Source organism: Mya arenaria, chromosome 14 (assembly GCF_026914265.1).
Source record: "Mya arenaria isolate MELC-2E11 chromosome 14, ASM2691426v1".
Lineage (NCBI taxonomy): Eukaryota > Metazoa > Mollusca > Bivalvia > Myida > Myidae > Mya > Mya arenaria.
In genome coordinates this window covers 8527325-8548933 of record NC_069135.1, presented here as the reverse complement: position 1 = coordinate 8548933, position 21609 = coordinate 8527325, and the positions used below count along the sequence as shown (strand labels likewise).

At 37.0% G+C, this 21609-nt stretch overlaps 1 protein-coding gene across 2 annotated transcripts; it reads right to left on the bottom strand.

The window, feature by feature from the left end:
• Window positions 1–1604: 1604 nt before the first annotated feature.
• LOC128217283 (sugar phosphate exchanger 3-like) lies at window positions 1605–21609 on the bottom strand. Of its 2 annotated transcripts, XM_052924318.1 has the most exons (14): window positions 21532–21609; window positions 20673–20819; window positions 19271–19363; window positions 17586–17666; window positions 14392–14460; window positions 10399–10524; window positions 9662–9721; window positions 9276–9348; window positions 8114–8177; window positions 7296–7386; window positions 6578–6672; window positions 6217–6383; window positions 4485–4559; window positions 1605–4185 (listed from the first exon to the last, which is right to left on the bottom strand). In XM_052924318.1, exons 2-14 carry the CDS (start codon window positions 20790–20792, stop codon window positions 3983–3985), a joined length of 1317 nt encoding a protein of 438 aa, XP_052780278.1. In that variant the 5' UTR covers window positions 20793–20819; window positions 21532–21609; the 3' UTR covers window positions 1605–3982. The 2 variants fall into 2 exon arrangements, with proteins under 2 accessions (XP_052780278.1, XP_052780279.1); XM_052924319.1 differs by lacking the exon at window positions 14392–14460.

Genomic DNA, 21609 nt, shown 5'->3' with positions numbered 1-21609 from the left:
TGAGAATTATGGTATGATTAAGACTGGTTTTGTCTAGCCAGCTTGTTGTGAACGATACATAGTTGTCACAATGGAGATTCCTTGTGCGTGTCAGTTCATCTGGACTGAACCTTGTCCGGACTGTATCTTGACCATGCCTTATAGGATTTTTAAAACATTTGCCATGAAGGTTCCCCATGATGAGATTGGGTGTCAGGCAAAACTCGAGTCTGTAATCAAAGGTCAAGGTCACACTTTAAAGTCAAAGGTTACATTGATCCTTGTATCTTGACCATGCATTTACGGTAAGGATTTTCAAAAATAATTACACCAGAGTTCACCAATATATGGTTGAGGTAGCGTGTCGTGCACAATACCCAGATCAGAACCTCAAAGGTCAAGGTCATGCTTAGAGGCCAATGTCAAAATGAATAGGACTCTTCTGGACTGAACCTTGTCCAGGCTGTATCGTGACCATGAATTAAAGGTTTTCTTTTACGCTGATGAGGCGAAGTGTTGCAGATTCCACGTATTGTTTAAACCCCTGTGTTGCAATTGCAATTTGGGAGGAAGAGCATTATGTCAGTGTTTTATGTCGCCATTCAGTGTCTAGTTTGCACATGTGCCGCTCATGAGGCTTGAACCCAGGACCTTCTAGGCTGGAACCTGTCCACCTAGGCGTCCATTATGAGTGGACATGTGCCCTTAGTGAGACTCGCAACCAGATCCATCTAGGTGTCCATTTAGAGTGGACATGTGCCCCTAATGAGACTGAGAACCACATCTACCTAAGCGTCCATTGTGAGTGGACATGTGCCCCTAGTGAGACTCACAACCACATCTACCTAGGCGTCCATTGTGAGTGGACATGTGCCCCTAGTGAGACTCACAACCACATCCACCTAGGCGTCCATTATGAGTGGACATGTGCCCCTAGTGAAACTCACAACCACATCCACCTAGGCGTCTATTATGAGTGGACATGTGCCCCTAGTGAGACTCGCAACCACATCCACCTAGGCGTCCATTAGTGGACATGTGCCCCTAGTGAAACTCGCAACCACATCTACATAGGCGTCCATTAGTGGACATGTGCCCCTAGTGAAACTCACAACCACATCCACCTAGGCGTCTATTATGAGTGGACATGTGCCCCTAGTGAGACTCGCAACCACATCCACCTAGGCGTCCATTAGTGGACATGTGCCCCTAGTGAAACTCGCAACCACATCTACATAGGCGTCCATTTTTGGAGGACATGTGCCCCTGTTGAGGTTCAAGCCAAACATGTTTTACCTATTATTTTGGAGTACTTTGTCTTCACAGATAAAGTTGCTGACATCCTTAATTGAGATTTATTGATTAAAAACAACCCTTTCCCACTATTAACTGGACCTCAAATATTCATGTCCTAAAATAACTTGTTCATGAGCTCTGCATTGTGCACTAACAATGACCTTGTTGAATCCAAGACTTTATGTATGTCCTTGTGTCAAATATCTAGCCAGATTGTTAGAAGAAGTAAGCTAATAAACTGACTGGCTTAATTAAAGCTTAATTAATTGTTTATAGGTAATTGTTATGACTAGATAAATCATTATCAAGACATAAAAACAAACACTAAAAAAGTCAGAACATTTAATAGAGCATCACAGAAAAACATAAAAATTATGTGAAATACTTAACATGGATTGAAAAACCATTTTGGAATAAAAAAATGCATAGATAAAATAACCATCAACAATTCAACAGATAATTATAACTTTTTACAATTCCAGTTCAATAGAATTCAAAAGGCACAAATTGTAAAATACTTTGATACTTTTTTAACAGTAGAATTAAAGTAGAGATTATTTTATGGATTATTTTAACACATGACCAAGGTTAAGATTTGAAGACTACAATGGCGAATTACAGGCTATGAAAATACCTCCATTTCTTATGGCCATAAATCAATCACCTGAGTAAAATTTTATAACTTGGGAGCTTTTCAAAATTCTAAAGTAAATATTTTTTGTACTCGTTTTCCGGTCTATTTCAAACAATTAATTTTGACCTCTGTGTTACTCTTTGCACAAAAAATTGTAGAAAATCACTGGACAATGCTTTTTAAAAATAAAAAATTAAACAGTTTCTGATAAGAATATTTTCAAAATTGTTGTCTATTTTTTAGCTCTTTGGCCCTTAGTGTGTAATGTACCAGTACTATGTGAACAATTTTGAAATGTTTGAGCTGAAAAATTACCCAAGTTTTTTCTAAGATGTTATTTGAAGCCAAAAATGCCAATATGGACGGCGGTCAAAATAGCTCACTCACCTTGAGCACTTTGTGCCCAGTCGAGCTTAAAACAGACAAGCTTACAAAACAATGTTGCATGTAAAAGTAAACAAAACATTTGAGCAATTTCAATGAGACTTTTATAGAAATGAAAAAACAAAAACAATTATGAGTATAACAAGATCAACATGGTTTTATAGTGTAAATAGAACAGATTTATCAAATATACTGTTGCTACTCATGTTTAACACTTGTTCATTTAAAAACAACAACATTAGAATAAATCTCTCAAAAAAAAAATCTTCTAAGAAGATTCTTAAGGATAAATATATATAGTGTTCTAACCTGAATAAACATCAATTAATCAATTAAAAGGTTATTCTTATACTTGTACATTAAACATTACCATCGTGGTGAAAATCAAGAAAAGAAAATACAACCATGTTATGTTAATTATTAAAACACAATACTACACACCTCAATCAATAGCAACTTGTTCACACACCCTGTTTAAAATGGAGCGACCGATCAATAGCTGGGAATGTAAAAGTTGAGGTATTCCAGTGTATTAGCTTGAGTGGCACGGTCAAACAAACATGTTATTCTCAAAGACACCTCGGATTTCGGAATGTACCAGTAATGTTGAATAACAACGACGATGATTATACTTAATACAGTTGAACACCGTTAATCCAAAATCGACATCGTTCACGAATTATAGATGACGTGAATACTAAGTTGTGAAGATTGCAATGTCGGTTACACATTACCAATACCATACATTCAGTTTGAGTGATCTTTCGTATACAAAAATATTTGTTGATTTATTAAATGACAAATAATTTGTTATTATATTTCTTATAACAACATAAAACATTTAAAGAAAATGACAGCACATGTATGCATTCTGAACATAACACAGATTGTTTGGTAGCGGATCGAGTGAGCAATGCGGCCATCAAATCAGATGAGATTTACGAATGATATTTAGGTTGTGTTTACCAGCAATAATATACACACTTCATCACTCTAATGAATCGCTCATTTTCTGACATCAATGTTTGTAACATACGTGTGCTCAATGTCATTCTTTAACAAGAGCAAATTGTGCTCCATTGTCACCTCAAGCCGATGCCCGAGTGCATTCGTATAGAGTGAAAAACCATGACATGATCGAGTTGGAAATAAGAATTAATAAATAGGTGTGAAATACCAAATCGGGATAATAATTTTTACTTCTGGGTAGCGATTATTTCGGATTAGCGATTTTTTTGTTTAAAGATTAAAAATTTAGTTAAACAAGGAAGGACTACAATCCGGACCGAAACATAATTTCGAAATAGCGATAAATTCTGATAAACGGTGATCTGAATAGCGGTGTTCAACTGTAATTATAAAGACGGATGAATACTATAATGACCAATAAATTTGTATTTCTCAAACAATGTTATTCAATGAACTTGGTTGCGCAAGGGATTGTCTGGCATATAAGAAAGACACCTTCTGTGAGGTTGCCAAGGATGGCAATAATGATAATAAGTAGTGAACTGTTTTGGCCATCATAACCAACGGTCATTCTGATGTTTAATATCGTTCAAATGTTTAATTATATACCTACAGATTCTGAAACGCCTGCAATCTTTAACAGAAAGATTGTTCAGAATGGTGATGAATCAATGATCATAAATATTGAACACAATTGTTCAGATTTTGAATGAACAACACTCATTCTAAATCGGTCATGTTTAATGAAATTGGTTCAGGAATAGACTTAGGTTGTCTTGCATATATCACAGACGCTTTAAACACTGCAATACTGCCGAGGATGGTGACAATGATCATGAAGTAGAACATGCCGGACCAGCCATATACTGTGGCAATCACTCCAATCACAGGGCCCTCAAGGAATGTCCCCACACTGCCAATACCTGGACACCGAACAAAATAAGAACAATAATGCCAATAAGTACAAACAAATCAATAAGATGGTCAGAAAACTGAAAGGTTCATGGAAAATAATAAATAATCTATAAGATGTCAAATGTGTTCATACATAGATTTTGTAGAGCGCTTATAAATCTCGAAACAGTATCTTACCAAACAATTACAATTTTTTTTTTTCATTATATCTTCAAGCCCACCATTGACCATGCCAAAGGAGATTTGTAAAACAAGCAATATTCAATACTTCCTATATAGTATCATACTACAATAATGTCCTACCCACCATTGACCATGCCGACAGTAGCTGCTGCAGCATTTTTCCCGTCTCTGTTGCCCAGCTCCTGGGGTATTGACCCGCCTGTAATTGACAGCAACAATATCTAGTATGTTCACAGTAAATACATGTAACTAAGGATTGTTATAACTTGTCTTTTTTCAGCCTGTGCTTGAAGTTGTTTTGTTTCATAATCACTATAGCTATATAAATCTGCTAATGAAAATAAAAATATTGAAACGAACCTACAAATGAATGTATTGCGGATTTCTGATCGCATTGGGATATTTACAACATTACACAACAAAAGATCATGCATTTGAATGCTAAGCCTGTATTCTGTGTACACAAAATGCAACATACCTGATGGGTATTGGGATGCTGTAGCATTGATAAAACAAAAGAAGTAACAATAAGGTTACAGACATTAAAGAGCTAGGCCTGTGTTACATTACATTTGCAGTACATTAAATATCGTACAATTTGTATGTACTATAGTGCAGAGAATCTAGTAAGAATGTGATAAGCATTGGAACAGCTTTTTAAACAGCTTTGGTCACTCTGAATCCCTGCTGACGCAGTGAATGCAATATACCATTTAATATTACCCAGAATTCCCATCTGTTTAACATGTATAACAGAATCCTTTTGGAAACAATCTCATGGTTAGATAGGATGCAAACCGAACTAACTTCAAGGATTCATTCCATGGCTTCTTGTAACTCTTATTTTGAGTAACCATAACGTTTTTTTCTTTCTATATTATACTACTGTAACTTGACATGGACATCATTTTATCCTAATAATTTCCAAAAAGGAATAAAATCTTTATTTTGGCATTTAATGTGTCATGTGATAAATAGAATCTTGTATTTAAAACAACATCATAAAAATTGTTTAAAACTTTTCAAAAATTAGTTAAATATTTTTCGTATTGAATGATAACTCATTGTAACTCATGTAAGATTCTATATTGTAGGTTATGGGGTAAGTAGCTGACCCAATATCCATATCAGGTCAGACAAAGGCTTTGACCCAAATATGGTTTCCTGCACCTCCAATATCCCATATTGGGTCAAAAACTAACCCTGTAACATATAATATGTCGACAGCCTGTTTACATTAATCAATTCATGGGAAAGGTTTTATTTATTCAACTGAATCAGAAAAAACACCATTTTGATAAGATATAAAGATTAGTGACCCAATATTGAAATATATCGGTCACCACATGAGCAGTTCTGGACCAATTGTGCTGCTTCATTCGTGTTTGAGGCGTTATATAATAGGGTCAATAGTTCTGCGTTTTGATCCGGGAGGTTGTATTCGACGTGGATTTTTGCAGATTCGGATTTCACAAGGCAGTACAAATAACCCTTTTATTATATACATTACTGGTTAGATCACTTAAAAGCCATGTTTTCATAATAAATGTCATTTTTAACGATGCACTATTTTTTTTTTTTACGTCATTATAACATCGCGCAACGATACTTGTTATGACGTGACATCACAAGAGTGGAATACGGCCGTATTGCACTGGAGTGGAATACAGACTACAATATTTTGCGATATGTATTGCGTGTGGATTTATGATGGGTATATAATAAATAATAGTATCTAGTTAATGGAGGGATGACTGCAATATGGTAGTAAGTCCTTTGTATTCATCTAGTTACTACAGATTTGCCTTCAGCCCAGAAAATGTGTTTGAACTCTTATAAAACAGTATTCCACCTACTGAGTATTGTATCGCAGCCACAATTGAAGGCTCCGGCCAGGAACAGGAACGTCATATTAAACACGAACCCATATGGCCCAGTCAATACAAACAGCATCAGACTGACCGCCGATCCTGCCGCTGACATACCCGTACCAAACAGGGGCCGTCCCCGAAAAAATGTCAACCTGTTGGAGAAATTTACAATAGTAAAAATTGTAGCTTCTTTAAGAATGATTGTCACATGTATAAATCCAGTTAATATATTTAAACTGACATGTAAAAAACATTCAAAAGGAATAAGTACATTATCAATTGAATCTTGACAACTGTAACATCTATTGAAACAGGCAAAATATTAACACTACACACTACTGATTACCTGTCCAGTATGAATCCAATGATGGCACTGCCCAGTACCCCTCCCACCTCAAACATGGTAGAGAACATTCCAGCCTCCACTTTCGAATACTGCAGCTGAAATTGACAGGCATGTTCTATCATTTAAGGACATCTACAACAGCAGAAACACACTTAAATAGTTTGAGTTTCATTTCATCGCAATCAACACTAATAAATTTAAGATAATGCACAATATATAAACCACATGACATTGTATAAATTAGTTTATATCAAGGTACTTATATCGCAAAGGCAGGCCTAGATAAAATTTGTGGTCATTCAATAGCCATTCATATGAAATAAATAGAACAACCATCAGTACACACATACATCCCTCCAAGTTTACCTGGTTTAGAAGATACACCCCTCCAAGTTTACCTGATTGAAAAGATACACCCCTCCAAGTTTACCTGGTTGAGAAGATACACCCCTCCAAGTTTACCTGGTTGAGAAGAAACACCCCTCCTAGTTTACCTGGTTGAGAAGATACACCCCTCTAAGTTTACCTGGTTGAAAAGATACACCCCTCCAAGTTTACCTGGTTGAGAAGGCACACCCCTCCAAGTTTACCTGGTTGAGAAGACACACCCCTCCAAGTTTACCTGGTTGAGAAGACACACCCCTCCAAGTTTACCTGGTTGAGAAGACACACCCCTCCAAATTTACCTGGTTGAGAAGACACACCCCTCCAAGTTTACCTGGTTGAGAAGATACATGGGGAGCCACATGTAGAGACAGTAGCGGACTGTCTTCAGGCAAAACAGACCCAGGGATACCTCCACTAACATTCTGTAACAAATTATGATATTTATTTTAAGCCTTCCAGTAGTTTATACAGACTTACAAGTGAAATAAAAATAATATTTTACAGTTTGCAGAGAAAATATTTTATATTTTTCACTCTTTAAAAATAAGCCTGAATTAAACATCAGCATGCACAAGGCTGGGACACAATTTTAATGGCATGATTTCTTAAATCATGTTACCTTGGAATACAATATGGTGCAAACTGCTGAAAAAATACACTTAAATGTCCCCTTATATCCTTTTAAGGCATATATAATTAAAAGAGAAAAACGGTTTTAGATCGTTAGGTCATGAACACCAAAAGTATTATACCTTTTTTTGCTTACTTAGTGATATTGCTATTTGACACTAAAAAATAAAACAAACAGACTAAAACAACATTAAACAGTCTGTTCTTATCAGACATACCTTGATACACACCATGCATTAGAACATAACTTGTACATGTCTCACCAGGCTATGTCTTTTATTTGCATATGTCAGACTTGTGAGATAGTTATTCTGATTTTTACTGTCTAATGTTTGCACTAACTTTTGTAACTGATCTGAACCGGACACAGACAAGTAGACCCAGTTTTAATTATATCTTCAACTTGTTCAAGGTTATTGTTTATTGAATATAAACTAACATTCAACGTTTAAGAAATCATAAAAGTATCAAAACTATCATTGCTAGCTACACATATCTAAATGAAAAGTGTGATCTTACGGAATTTTCAACAGCTGAAGCCACGATAAAGCAGAAGCCTTTGATTTGCTGGGTGTGGAGCTAGCTGGAGAACAGAATAAACATACTTATACATGCACTTGTAGGGTACAAACTACGGTATTGGTAAGCTACAAACACATCTAAATTACAAACACATGTAATTATTGGCTACAGACAAATGTACTTGTAGGCAACACACACATGTACCTGTAAGCTACAAACAAAAGTACTTGTGAGCTACATACATTTGTACTTGTAGGCTACAGACACATGTACTTGTAGGCTACAGACACATGTACTTGTAGGCTACAAACACATGTACTTGTAGGCTACAGACACATGTACTTGTAGGCTACAAACACATGTACTTGTAGGCTACAGACACATGTACTTGTAGGCTACAGACACATGTACTTGTAGGCTACAAACACATGTAGTTGTAGGCTACAAACACATGTACTTGTAGGCTACAGACACATGTACTTGTAGACTATAAAATAGACGAGTTAGCTACACACTCATGCACTTTTAACTACAAACACATGTAATTGTAGGCTACAAACACATGCACATTTAAACTACAACCACTTGCATGTTTACTTCAAACACATTTTCTTTAGGCTACAAAATGGATTTGTAAGCTACAAACTCATTCACTTTTAAAGTACAAACACTTACACTTTTAAATTACAAACTTGTAAGATACAGACACATTTATTATCACACATAAATTAAACATCATTTTTTATCAATTTCTCAATATTGACTCATCGCTCTTTTCCTTATCAATTACTTTACTTTAAAAACAACAACTATGAATTGTGCATTCACTTTTAAAGGTTGACATGTTGGTTAGTTTAATCAGTACTTATTCCAATAAATGTTACTGGTAAACAAATAAAACATCAAACATAAACTAATGTATCCAGAAGAAGAACATTGATAGGTTGAACATAAGGAAAGTACATTAAGATTATATAAATTTTACTGATCAAATAAAAATGAAAGCTTAAAGCTTAAAGAATGCCTGACTTCTCTGTATAACTGGACAGTCTGTATAACTGGACAGTGAACCACAGTATCTTTATTTGTTTTTACATTAAGTCCCATATGAAGGATAACTGACCACAAAACTGTTCAACTCATTAGTGAATGTACTAACCTTTTCCCGGCACCTGAATGTTCAGCTCATCTGGCTGTTGGAAGAACAATAACACCAGCAGACCCATACAACCCTGTGGAATAAATATTGCTCAACAATTACACCAACACACCCATGAAGCCCTTGGCTGTCAAAAAATTACACCAGCACATCCATCAAGCCCTGTGGTTGCTCATCAATACCACCAGCAGATCCATGCATGTCTGTAATTGCTCAACAATGCAACCAGCAGAGACATTTCCAGAGTGCCTCAGCAATCACATACAGAAAATAAATGATCACTTCTTTTGAAAAACAAAATGTATTTATGTTATCATAGAAAGACTTAAATAACTACTTACACATATTATATGTGGCAAATGTTATGATTTTAACTGTAAACTCACCACAACTGCAGATGGTATGAAGAAAGCACTTCTCCATCCGTAACTAGTTTGCAACCAAACCTACAATACAATGATGTATCCTTGCATGTCAGTTTAATATCAAGGCATTTAATAACGTGCATGTACACAGAAGTTTTCACTAACACAATCACTTAATAAGTATAACTGTCAGTTGACCAGGAAAAATACTGCCTATTTATTAAGATGGGAATATATCTTATAACCAACTTGTGTGTGTTTCTTGCTAAGTATATTCTAAACTTCTTTTTCACATAATCAGGCAATCTGGAATGTGACATGGGAAAAATTCTATCCATAGTTGCTCATACTTTCATGATAAAACAAGTCATAGTTTGGGCATGGTAATCAAATATTTCTGAATAATCATTGATGGCTCCAACATCAGCGATAATCAATAAGAATCATCCATTATATATTTTCCTCCCATTTTATCATTTTTCTTAGAAACCATAAAATATGCATGTTGAGTCATAAGATCACATATCAAAAAAGATATATGAATGGACTAAAAATGTTATTGTTCCATCATTCAATATGTTGAGCTGATTATAAAGAAATTGCTGAGGTAAACATTAATGTTATTTCCATTCAAACATTAATAATTGATTATGGTTGTCCATTTGATTCAATCCTAACTTATGAAATTTGTCCGATTATCCAACATTATCAAGAAGCCCATCATAATTGACTCATCAATGTCAACACAAGATACTTACTGCAAGAGCAGTTCCTATGATTCCACCAGCAAATGTGCAGGTCCCATAAACTCCAAACACCGAGTTAAGTACATTGTCCGGGAACCAGGACCCCACTGCCTTTATTGCACTCGGCCAACACTGGGACTGGATTACAACAAGCAATGCATGTCATATTTGGATGTTACCTAATATTTAACTTATGAAATGAACGATAACAACACTTAAATATTCATGATAAACATTTGATTGACACCTTTCAATGAAATACCATGAAATGTCATGGCTGTTGTTTTCACTGATTCTCATTTAGCTACATAGAACAAATATAAACAAGAGATGTTTGTCAAACATTATGCCCCCCCTGAGCGCCATGTTGTCAGGATTATATGGACAATTGAATGAAATATGCATGGACCGAAATGACAGCTGATTTGTCACTGACTTTGGATGCCGTTGAGGCAGTTTTAAGATTATGACCATTCAAAATTTGAGGATAGAGTGTGTTATGATCATAACCTTTGACTCTATGACCTCAAAATCCATAGGAGCCATCAGCTGGTCACCAAATATCTAAATGTCAAGTTTGAGGGCCATGGGTGCAGGAATTGACAAGTTATCACACAGACAAGCTTTTTTCATTCAAGGTCACTGTAACCTTGACCTTTGACCCGATGACCCCTAAAATCATAAGGGGTCATCTACAGGTCAGACACAACACCAAGTCAAGTTTGAGGGCCATGGGTGCAGGCATTGTCGAATTATCACTTGAAACATTTTTGCATTCAAGGTCACTGTGAACTTGACCTTTGACCCAATGACTCCTAAAATCAATAAGTGTCATCTCCTGGTCAGGCCCAACTTTCATGTCAAGTTTGATGATCATATGTTCAGGCATTGTTGAGATATCACTGGGAGATTTGTTAACTTTTTTGTGTTAAAGGTTACTGTGACCTTGGCCTGATAACCCCTAAAGTCAAGAGGGGTCATCTACTGGTCAGGTCAAACCTTCATGTCAAGTTTGATGACAATAGGTCCAGGAATTGTCAAGTTGGCTTTCAAGGTCACTGTGACCTTGACCCCTAAAATCAATAGGGGTTATCTACTGGTCAGGCCAAACCTCCAAGTCAAGTTTGAGGGCCATGGGTGCAGGCATTGTTGAGTTATCACTCGGACAACCTTTTATCGTTCAAGGTCACTGTGACCTTGACCTTTGGCCCGATGACCCCCAAAAACAATAGGGGTCATCTACTGGTCAGGCCCAACCTTCAAGTCAATTTTGTGGGCCATAGGTGCAGGCATTGTCGAGTTATCACTCAGACAACCTTTTACCATTCAAGGTCACTGTGACCTTGACATTTGGCCTGATGACCCCAAAAAACAAAAGGGGTCATCAACTGGTCAGGCCCAACCTCCAAGTCAAGTTTGAGGGCCATAGGTGCAGGCATTGTTGAATTATCACAGGGACAACCTTTTACCATTCAAGGTCACTGTGACCTTGACCTTTGGCCCAATGACCCCTAAAATCAATAGGGGTCATTTACTGGTCAGGCCCAACCTCCAAGTCAAGTTTGAGGGCCATGGGTGCAGGCATTGTTGAGGTATCACTCGGACAACCTTTTTATCATTCAATGTACATGAGACCTTGACCTTTGGCCCAATGACCCAAAAATCAATAGGAGTCATCTACTGGTCAGGCCCAACCTCCAAGTCAAGTTTGAGGGCCATGGGTGCAGGCATTGTCGAGTTATCACATGGACAACCTTTTACCATTCAAGGTCACTGTGACCTTGACCTTTGGCCCAATGACCCCCAAAATTAATTGGGGTCATCTACTGGTCAGGCCCAACCTCCAAGTCAAGTTTGAGGGCCATGGGTGCAGGTATTGTTGAGTTATCACTCGAACAACCTTTTACCATTCAAGGTCACTGTGACCTTGACCATTGACCCGATGAGCCCAAAAAACAATAGGGGTCAGATACTGGTCAGGCCCAACCTCCAAGTCAAGTTTGAGGGCCATGGCTGCAGGCATTGTTTAGTTATCACTCGGACAACCTTTTACCATTCAAGGTCACTGTGACCTTGACCTTTGGCATGAGGACCCCCAATAACATACATGTGATAATTTCTTGGGTCGATTCCGGGACACTCGTCGTTATGTCAACGCACACTAGGGGGGTTCGGGGGCATGCCCCCCCGGAAATTTTTTTAAATGGGGAACGTCTGTGGTGCATTCCATAGCATATCTGGGGCTATTTTAGTCGTTTTTAACGTCGGGAAAATGTACCTATTTTGACTGTCAAGACGTATTTTTTACCTGACATGGTTGTTTTTTTTTCTGCATTTTCTTGAAAAAATAAAACCACCAGATATTTTCCCAGGCTTTAAATGAAGTGCTAACCAGGAGGATATGCAGTCTACTTTCGGTTTCATCAAAACAGGAAATAAACAACTATACGGGCACCTGTTTTCCCGCGCTTTTGAGAACATGCGTTACGAAATATTTATTTTTTCATCACATTTAAAACGTTTGCAATTAATGACACACAATATTTTCCAGACGATAAAGAAGATTTTTCAGTCGATGAGATTTTTTCCGTTTGGAGATGCATATAATTTTGATAGAGACGTGTCAACAATCAGCTGTATAAAGCGATCACGTGACTTACCATGGTCACGTGATTAAAGCACTCTATATAACCGTCTGTAAACCCCATATCGTCAGTTTTATTTCGGCGTAAAAATACGTAAAAATACACACGATAGTTCGGAAACGGTCAAAACACTAAAATTCCTTGTTTTCCGTGTTTTAATTTTGTTTTTTTTACTCATTTTGTCACTTTCTTTGAACTTACCTTCATGCTCGTTTGTTGGTAAAATGTGTGAAAAATATCAATTCATCAATTAAAAGCTATCATTCATAAGACCAAACAAATCCATATGAAAACAATGAATTAGTATACAAGAACCCTCCCCCACTCGTTAAGCACAACAATAGGCCGATAGATCAATTATCGGGTGATTGACGATGACCTCGACGACACACGTACCAATTAACGGATTAGTGTCAACATGTCCTGTGTTTTACGACCAGTGTCCCGGACAGGCAAAATAGCTGACTTACAATGGTAAAATTAAGATAATCGATTCCGATTCCGAGATTTTTTTTTTCGTTTTTTTTTATGACTTTCCGGGACAAACATGCACCCTCCGTGACTCCGTGACAGAGATACGATTTCCGGGACAATCCCGGACGTCCGGGACGTTATCACATGTATGTTGGCCCAATAACAATAGGGGTCATCTACTGGTCAGGCCCAACTTTCATATCAAGTTTGATGACCATAGGTCTAGGCATTGTTGAGTTACCACTCGGACAAGCTTTAAAATTATTTTACCATTAAAGGTCACTGTGACCTCGACCTTTGACCCGATGAGCACTAAAATCATTAGGGGTCATCTACTGGTCAGGCCCTATCTTCATGGGAAGTTTGATGACCATACGTCCAGGAATTGTTGAGTTATCACTCGGACAAGCTTTGGTCTACCGACGGACCGACTATCGACCGACCGACCAACATGTGCAAAGCAATATACCCCTCTTCTTGGAAGGGGGGCATAATAAGAAAGTAGGTCAAAAGGTCAAGAAATAGCTTGTCCAAGGTCAACATTGATATTTTTTTACAAAACTGTACACATGGTTGAAATTTAATTGCTGTAGCTTCAAAAATAAGAAAGAAGGTCAAAATGTCACAGTCAAGGTCATCCACGCACAACATTTGACATTTTTTATAACTATACACATGGTCCAATTTTATTGCTGGAATTTTAAAGTAGATTTGATGGTATGGGACCGCTTTCTTAAATGGTTGTGGGACATCACTGTAGAATACTTTGCTTGTTGAATGACTTATCATAGCATGACAGTATTACTTAAGAACTGATTGGCAGATATACAGGCATTTACATGCAATGCATTCAAAACTATTATACATTTAAAACTGCAGTGCTTACCTGAGCTGTTCCATTCAGAAATAACAAGATGCAGAACAGGTTAAAATTACTCCATGCACCAAATGTAAACTGAAATATACAAAGTCGATTTTACTAAATATGATATTAAATTCCCTAAATTTCAGCCAACAATCAACAAGTTGGCTCTATATTGCTCACCTGATTAAAATGACCAACTAGTACAACTCAGTAGTTATTGAGGATATTGAAGCTTGCTAAGAAAGGGCAGTTTGGAGAAAATCACATTGAATTGATTAAGTATTGTATATCTAAGTTCCCTCTCCTGTAGACAGTTGTAATTTCTCATTTATAGAATAATTATTCAATATAGTTCCAATGAGATCACAACCAGAACTTTTCCTTTCATATCCGTGTTTAAAAGTGTGTTCACTTTTAGTATATGCAAACTATTGCACATTCTTACTTCTGAATAAACATGAAAATATTTTATAAATCAAATATTGCAGTTATGTTTCAAGAACCATTTCTTATTGAAATTGGTACTTCCCAGTATGATTTTAACTTCACATAGACTCAACCTGAGACCGCTACAGTGGGGCCATTTTTCACCACAGGGACAAACCCGTACAATCTTGGTAAAGGACCACTACATCAAGCTGCATACCAAATTTCTGGGCCTTGCAATTTAAGAGAAGAATATTTTTAAAGATTTTACTATATCAGTATATAGAAAACTTGTGACCACTGGGACATAGATGGAACAATCTTGGTAAAGGACCACTACCTTAGGTGGCATACCAAATATCATAGGTCTGGGCCATGCGGTTGCAGAGAAGATGTTTAACATGCTGAAGCTGGATGACGGACAACGGACGCCCGACATTTGAGGATCACAAAAGCTCAAATTGATCACTTTGTGCTCACGTGAGCTAAAAGCAATTCATCCTCAATGGTACTTACATGAAAGTATATAGAGCTATAAAAGATAATGTTGATTTGAGTTCAAAATGAAACTTAATGACAGTGAGTTAATCTTGTACAGCACACAATTCTGTCAAGATTGTTGCAGTTTATCATGTACAGTACCAACTTCTGTGAAGATTGTGTCAGTTAACCATGTACAGTACCCTCTTCTGTCAAGGCTGTGTCAGTTTCTATTTCTGTCAAGACTGTGTCAGTTTACCATGTACAGTGCCCACTTCTGTCAAGACTTTGTCAGTTTACCATGTACAGTACCCACTTCTGTCAAGACTGTGTCAGTTTACCATCTACTGAACCCACTTTTGCTGTGACTGTGTCAGTTTACCATGTACAGTACCCTCTTCTGTCAAGACTGTGTCAGTTTACCATCTACTGAACCAACTTCTGCCGTGACTGTCAGTTAACCATGTACAATGCCCACTTCTGTCAAGACTGTGTCAGTTTACCATCTACTGAACCCACTTCAGTCAAGACTGTGTCAGTTTACCATGTACAGTACCCTCTTCTGTCAAGACTGTGTCAGTTTACCATGTACAGTACCAACTTCAGTCAAGACTGTGTCAGTTTACAATGTACAGTACCCACTTCTGTCAAGACTGTGTCAGTTTACCATGTACAGTACCCACTTCAGTCAAGACTGTGTCAGTTTACCATGTACAGTACCAACTTCAGTCAAGACTGTGTCAGTTTACAATGTACAGTACCCACTTCAGTCAAGACTGTGTCAGTTTACAATGTACAGTACCCACTTCAGTCAAGACTGTGTCAGTTTACCATGTACAGTACCAACTTCAGTCAAGACTGTGTCAGTTTACAATGTACAGTACCCACTTCTGTCAAGACTGTGTCAGTTTACCATGTACAGTACCCACTTCAGTCAAGACTGTGTCAGTTTACCATGTACAGTACCCACTTCAGTCAAGACTGTGTCAGTTTACCATGTACAGTACCCACTTAAGTCAAGACTGTGTCAGTTTACCATGTACAATACCCACTTCTGCCGTGACTGTGTCAGTTTACCATGTACAGTACCCACTTCAGTCAAGACTGTGTCAGTTTACCATGTACAGTACCTACTTCTGTCAAGACTGTGTCAGTTTACCATGTACAGTACCCACTTCAGTCAAGACTGTGTCAGTTTACCATGTACAGTACCCTCTTCTGTCAAGACTGTGTCAGTTTACCATGTACAGTACTCACTTCCGTCAAGACTGTGTCAGTTCACCATGTACAGTACCCACTTCAGTCAAGACTGTGTCAGTTTACAATGTACAGTACCCACTTCTGTCAAGACTGTGTCACTTTACCATGTACAGTACCCACTTCAGTCAAGACTGTGTCAGTTTACCATGTACAGTACCCACTTCAGTCAAGACTGTGTCAGTTTACCATGTACAGTACCCACTTCTGCCGTGACTGTGTCAGTTTACCATGTACAGTACCCACTTCAGTCAAGACTGTGTCAGTTTACCATGTACAGTACCCACTTCAGTCAAGACTGTGTCAGTTTACCATGTACAGTACCCACTTCTGTCAAAACTGTGTCAGTTTACCATGTACAGTACCCACTTCAGTCAAGACTGTGTCAGTTTACCATGTACAGTACCCTCTTCTGTCAAGACTGTGTCAGTTTACCATGTACAGTACTCACTTCTGTCAAGACTGTGTCAGTTTACCATGTACAGTACCCTCTACTGTCAAGACTGTGTCAGTTTACCATGTATAGTACCCACTTCAGTCAAGACTGTGTCAGTTTACCATGTACAGTACCCTCTTCAGTCAAGACTGTGTCAGTTTACCATGTACAGTACCCACTTCTGTCAAGACTGTGTCAGTTTACCATGTACAGTACCCACTTCAGTCAAGACTGTGTCAGTTTACCATGTACAGTACCCTCTTCTGTCAAGACTGTGTCAGTTTACCATGTACAGTACCCTCTTCAGTCAAGACTGTGTCAGTTTACCATGTACAGTACCCTCTTCAGTCAAGACTGTGTCAGTTTACCATGTACAGTACCCTCTTCTGTCAAGACTGTGTCAATTAACCATCTACTGAACCCTCTTCAGTCAAGACTGTGTCAATTAACCATCTACTGAACCCACTTCTGCCGTGACTGTGTCAGTTTACCATGTACCATACCCACTTCTGTCAATACTGTGCCAGTTTAAAATGTACAGCGCCCACTTATATCAATATTGTCACAGTTTACCAACTACAGCACCCTCGTTCAAGATTGTCACAGGTTTACTTACCATGGAAGCAGCAGACAGGACAAGTCCAACACCGAAAGTTTTCCTCGCTCCAAACTTGTCAGCCATTGGTCCAAGCAGTATCTTTGGAATACATTTTAAAAATAATGTTACCTCAAGAGTGTAAAGCCCACACTATAACCAATATAAAAGCCATCAACCTGAGAATTTTAATTCCTTTTATTCTTATTTGATGTCTTTAATGCCTTTTACACAATCATGCTTAATAATTGCTGTGAACTGAAGAGCTTCTTTGGTATATAAACATACCTGCATGACCGCATATGGTATATAAACATACCTGCATGACAGCATATGGTATATAAACATACCTGCATGACAGCATATGGTATATAAACATACCCGCATGACCGCATATGGTATATAAACATAACTGCATGACCGCATATGGTATATAAACACACCCGCATGACCGCATATGGTATATAAACACACCTGCATGACAGCATATGGTATATAAACATACCCGCATGACCGCATATGGTATATAAACATACCTGCATGATAGCATATGGTATATAAACATACCTGCATGACCGCATATGGTATATAAACATACCCGCATGACCGCATATGGTATATAAACATACCCGCATGACCGCATATGGTATATAAACATAACTGCATGTCCGCATATGGTATATAAACATACCTGCATGACAGCATATGGTATATAAACATACCTGCATTATAGCATATGGTATATAAACATACCCGCATGATAGCATATGGTATATAAACATACCCGCATGATAGCATATGGTATATAAACATACCCGCATGACCGCATATGGTATATAAACATACCCGCATGACAGCATATGGTATATAAACATACCCGCATGACCGCATATGGTATATAAACATAACTGCATGACCGCATAAGGTATATAAACATACCCGCATGACCGCATATGGTATATAAACATAACTGCATGTCAGCATATGGTATATAAACATACCCGCATGACAGCATATGGTATATAAACATAACTGCATGACCGCATATGGTATATAAACATACCTGCATGACCGCATATGGTATATAAACATAACTGCATGACCGCATATGGTATATAAACATACCCGCATGACAGCATATGGTATATAAACATACCCGCATGACAGCATATGGTATATAAACATAACTGCATGTCCGCATATGGTATATAAACATACCTGCATGACCGCATATGGTATATAAACATAACTGCATGTCCGCATATGGTATATAAACATACCTGCATGACAGCATATGGTATATAAACACACCTGCATGACAGCATATGGTATATAAACACACCTGCATGACAGCATATGGTATATAAACACACCCGCATGACCGCATATGGTATATAAACACACCTGCATGACAGCATATGGTATATAAACATACCCGCATGACCGCATATGGTATATAAACATACCCGCATGACCGCATATGGTATATAAACATAACTGCATGTCTGCATATGGTATATAAACATAACTGCATGACAGCATATGATATATAAACACACCTGCATGACAGCATATGATATATAAACACACCTGCATGACAGCATATGATATATAAACATACCTGCATGACCGCATATGGTATATAAACATAACTGCATGTCCGCATATGGTATATAAACATAACTGCATATGGTATATGAACTTACCTGCATGACAGCATATGGTAATAGAAGTGCAGTGTCCAACAATCCCAGCTGTGTTTTGCTCATGGACAACTCTGTTTCTAGATCAGTTTTTACCTGAAAATTACATCAGCTAATTAACAAAAGATATGTTCAGACATTTAATTTAGCAGACAGCTATTAACTGTATTTTGATATGTATAATGTAAATGTATTAATGTTTTGTCAGTGAAAAACTAACAGTTTCTTAAACCTGCGTCAACCACACACGGTACCAAAATTCTTCATCAGAGAAGCATTTAATTATTAAAATATATTTCAATTCCAAACATATAAACTTGTAAATATATAATTCGTAAACAAATAAATATAATGCCAATTTAATGCACTTTATTCATGCTGGGTGATTAAAGAAAATTGTTCAATATTAGGTAGTGCTTGTTATTCGTATGTGCTTTTTATTATTGTATGGATGCATGTTCTTTGTATTTTGAAGTGTAAAGTATGCTTTGTTCATTGTTGATTTTTGTTCATTATTGAGTGTAGCTCATATGCTACTTTAATGACATGTGTTTGTTTTACATATATATATTATATGCTTATTTCCATGTGCTATATTGTAGTGTAAGGTATATTTATATTTAAAATGAAATAAAAAGGACTCATTAAAAAGTCTTCTTTTTATTCATTTTTTTCTGTTAAAGTACACAATGACAGACATATTTAAAGATGGAAATGGCCAATATTATGATGACCCATGCACATGGTACATGAACTTGTCTCTCTTGAAAACCAATTCAAGTGTTCTGAGTAATAAAGTACCTGAGTAATCGATTGGAAGATTATCCGAGTACTCAAGCACCGATTTTACTACTCGTAGCCATCCCTAATAAAAAGGTTTAACTTATGAAAGAAAAAAATGAAATTAATTTATCACTTTTTTCTAAGATTTGACCAAGTGACCTAGTTTTTTACCTGAGGTGACCCATATACATGATTGTTTATAACAAAATGCAGTATTCTGACCAGGTTTCATGAAAACTATTCAATTTATGATATAAAATGAAAACTTAAACTCAGAATTGTTCACAACATCTGCTATCCTGCATCCTGCTCGCCAATTTATTGCCATTCTATAACACGTAATTTTTTGTTGAAATATCCGGCTTAAAAAAGCAAATAAACATTGAATGGTTATGTTTATAACCTGTGATTTAGTAACTCAAGATTTAATAAAGGAAAGTTATGGTTCTTGCTACACATGTGCATATTGTAAATAGTAACATATGGACAGTGCACTAACTTTTGTTAAAATATCTTGTCATAGTATGGCCAGTATAGTATTTATCAAGTTATGTAGGCATTCTTTACAAGACAAGGTTGCTAAGGGTGTTCTTATGCATGGACAGCAGTTCATTTTACGTACCACTCCAAGAGGTTTTCGAAGGCAGTATGTTGAGGCATATGCAAGCCACCCAACTGTGAAAACCACAACCTGTCTTTTCCCCATTGGATTTTGCAGACTTATACCTGTACTAAATACCATCTTAGTTGTTTAAAATTGAGACCAAATCTGAAAAAGAAAAAAAAGCATATATTATTCTCAAATAAATGGGTTTATTCTATAGACATTTTTATAGCACATTTTCGGCTGATGTTCCCGATGCCCCAGTGTGTTATTAAATTGAAGAAGTTCTGTTTGAAAAACTGTAGTTTATTGTTTTGTGAAAAACGAAGTTAATTTCCATTACCCAGTGCGAAGTCATCTTCCAAAATATACTGAAAAAAACAACTGACAAGCTGTAAGTTACAAATATACATGTAATTTTATCATGTAAACTGGTAAACAAGAGAATCACCAGCTGGTTCAGGTGTAGCCACAATAATATGCGTTTAGGGAACGTTTTTTAACATTTGGATATTTATTGTGTTCCCTATAACGAAGAGTCGCCAACACAAAAATTATCAAAGACTCTGAAGCAGCTGTTTATATGGACTAGTTCAGGTGGTAACACTTGATTTTTTTCTCATTTAGAAATAGGACTTACTAATCCAGTTTTAAGTCAGAGTGATAGGACTTGCTTTACATGTGTATAAATAATCTATTAGCATGTAAAAGATAAACTTAGCCATCCGGAATGTCAACAGTCCGAAAAACATTAAAGTGATTTATTGACTTAATTTGAGGCAACACAAAGCATTACAATGTTCCGTTTTTATGGAGAGCCTTTATATTTAAATCATTTATGTATTCTGACACCGAAATATGTATGCCATTCACTTACTGTTGAAAAAAACACAACAAACGACAGGTTTTGGCAGGTGACAAGACATTGATAAAATTGTCTTTTGTAACATTTGCA

Coding starts and splice junctions, on each gene's coding strand:
- LOC128217283 (XM_052924318.1), bottom strand. CDS start 20,792: ATGGTATTTAGTACAGGTATAAGTCTGCAAAATCCAATGGGGAAAAGA. Junction 19,364..20,672: donor TTCGAAAACCTCTTGGAGTG/GTACGTAAAATG, acceptor TGTAATTTTCAG/GTAAAAACTGATCTAGAAAC. Junction 8,178..9,275: donor CATTCAGGTGCCGGGAAAAG/GTTAGTACATTC, acceptor TCTGTTCTCCAG/CTAGCTCCACACCCAGCAAA.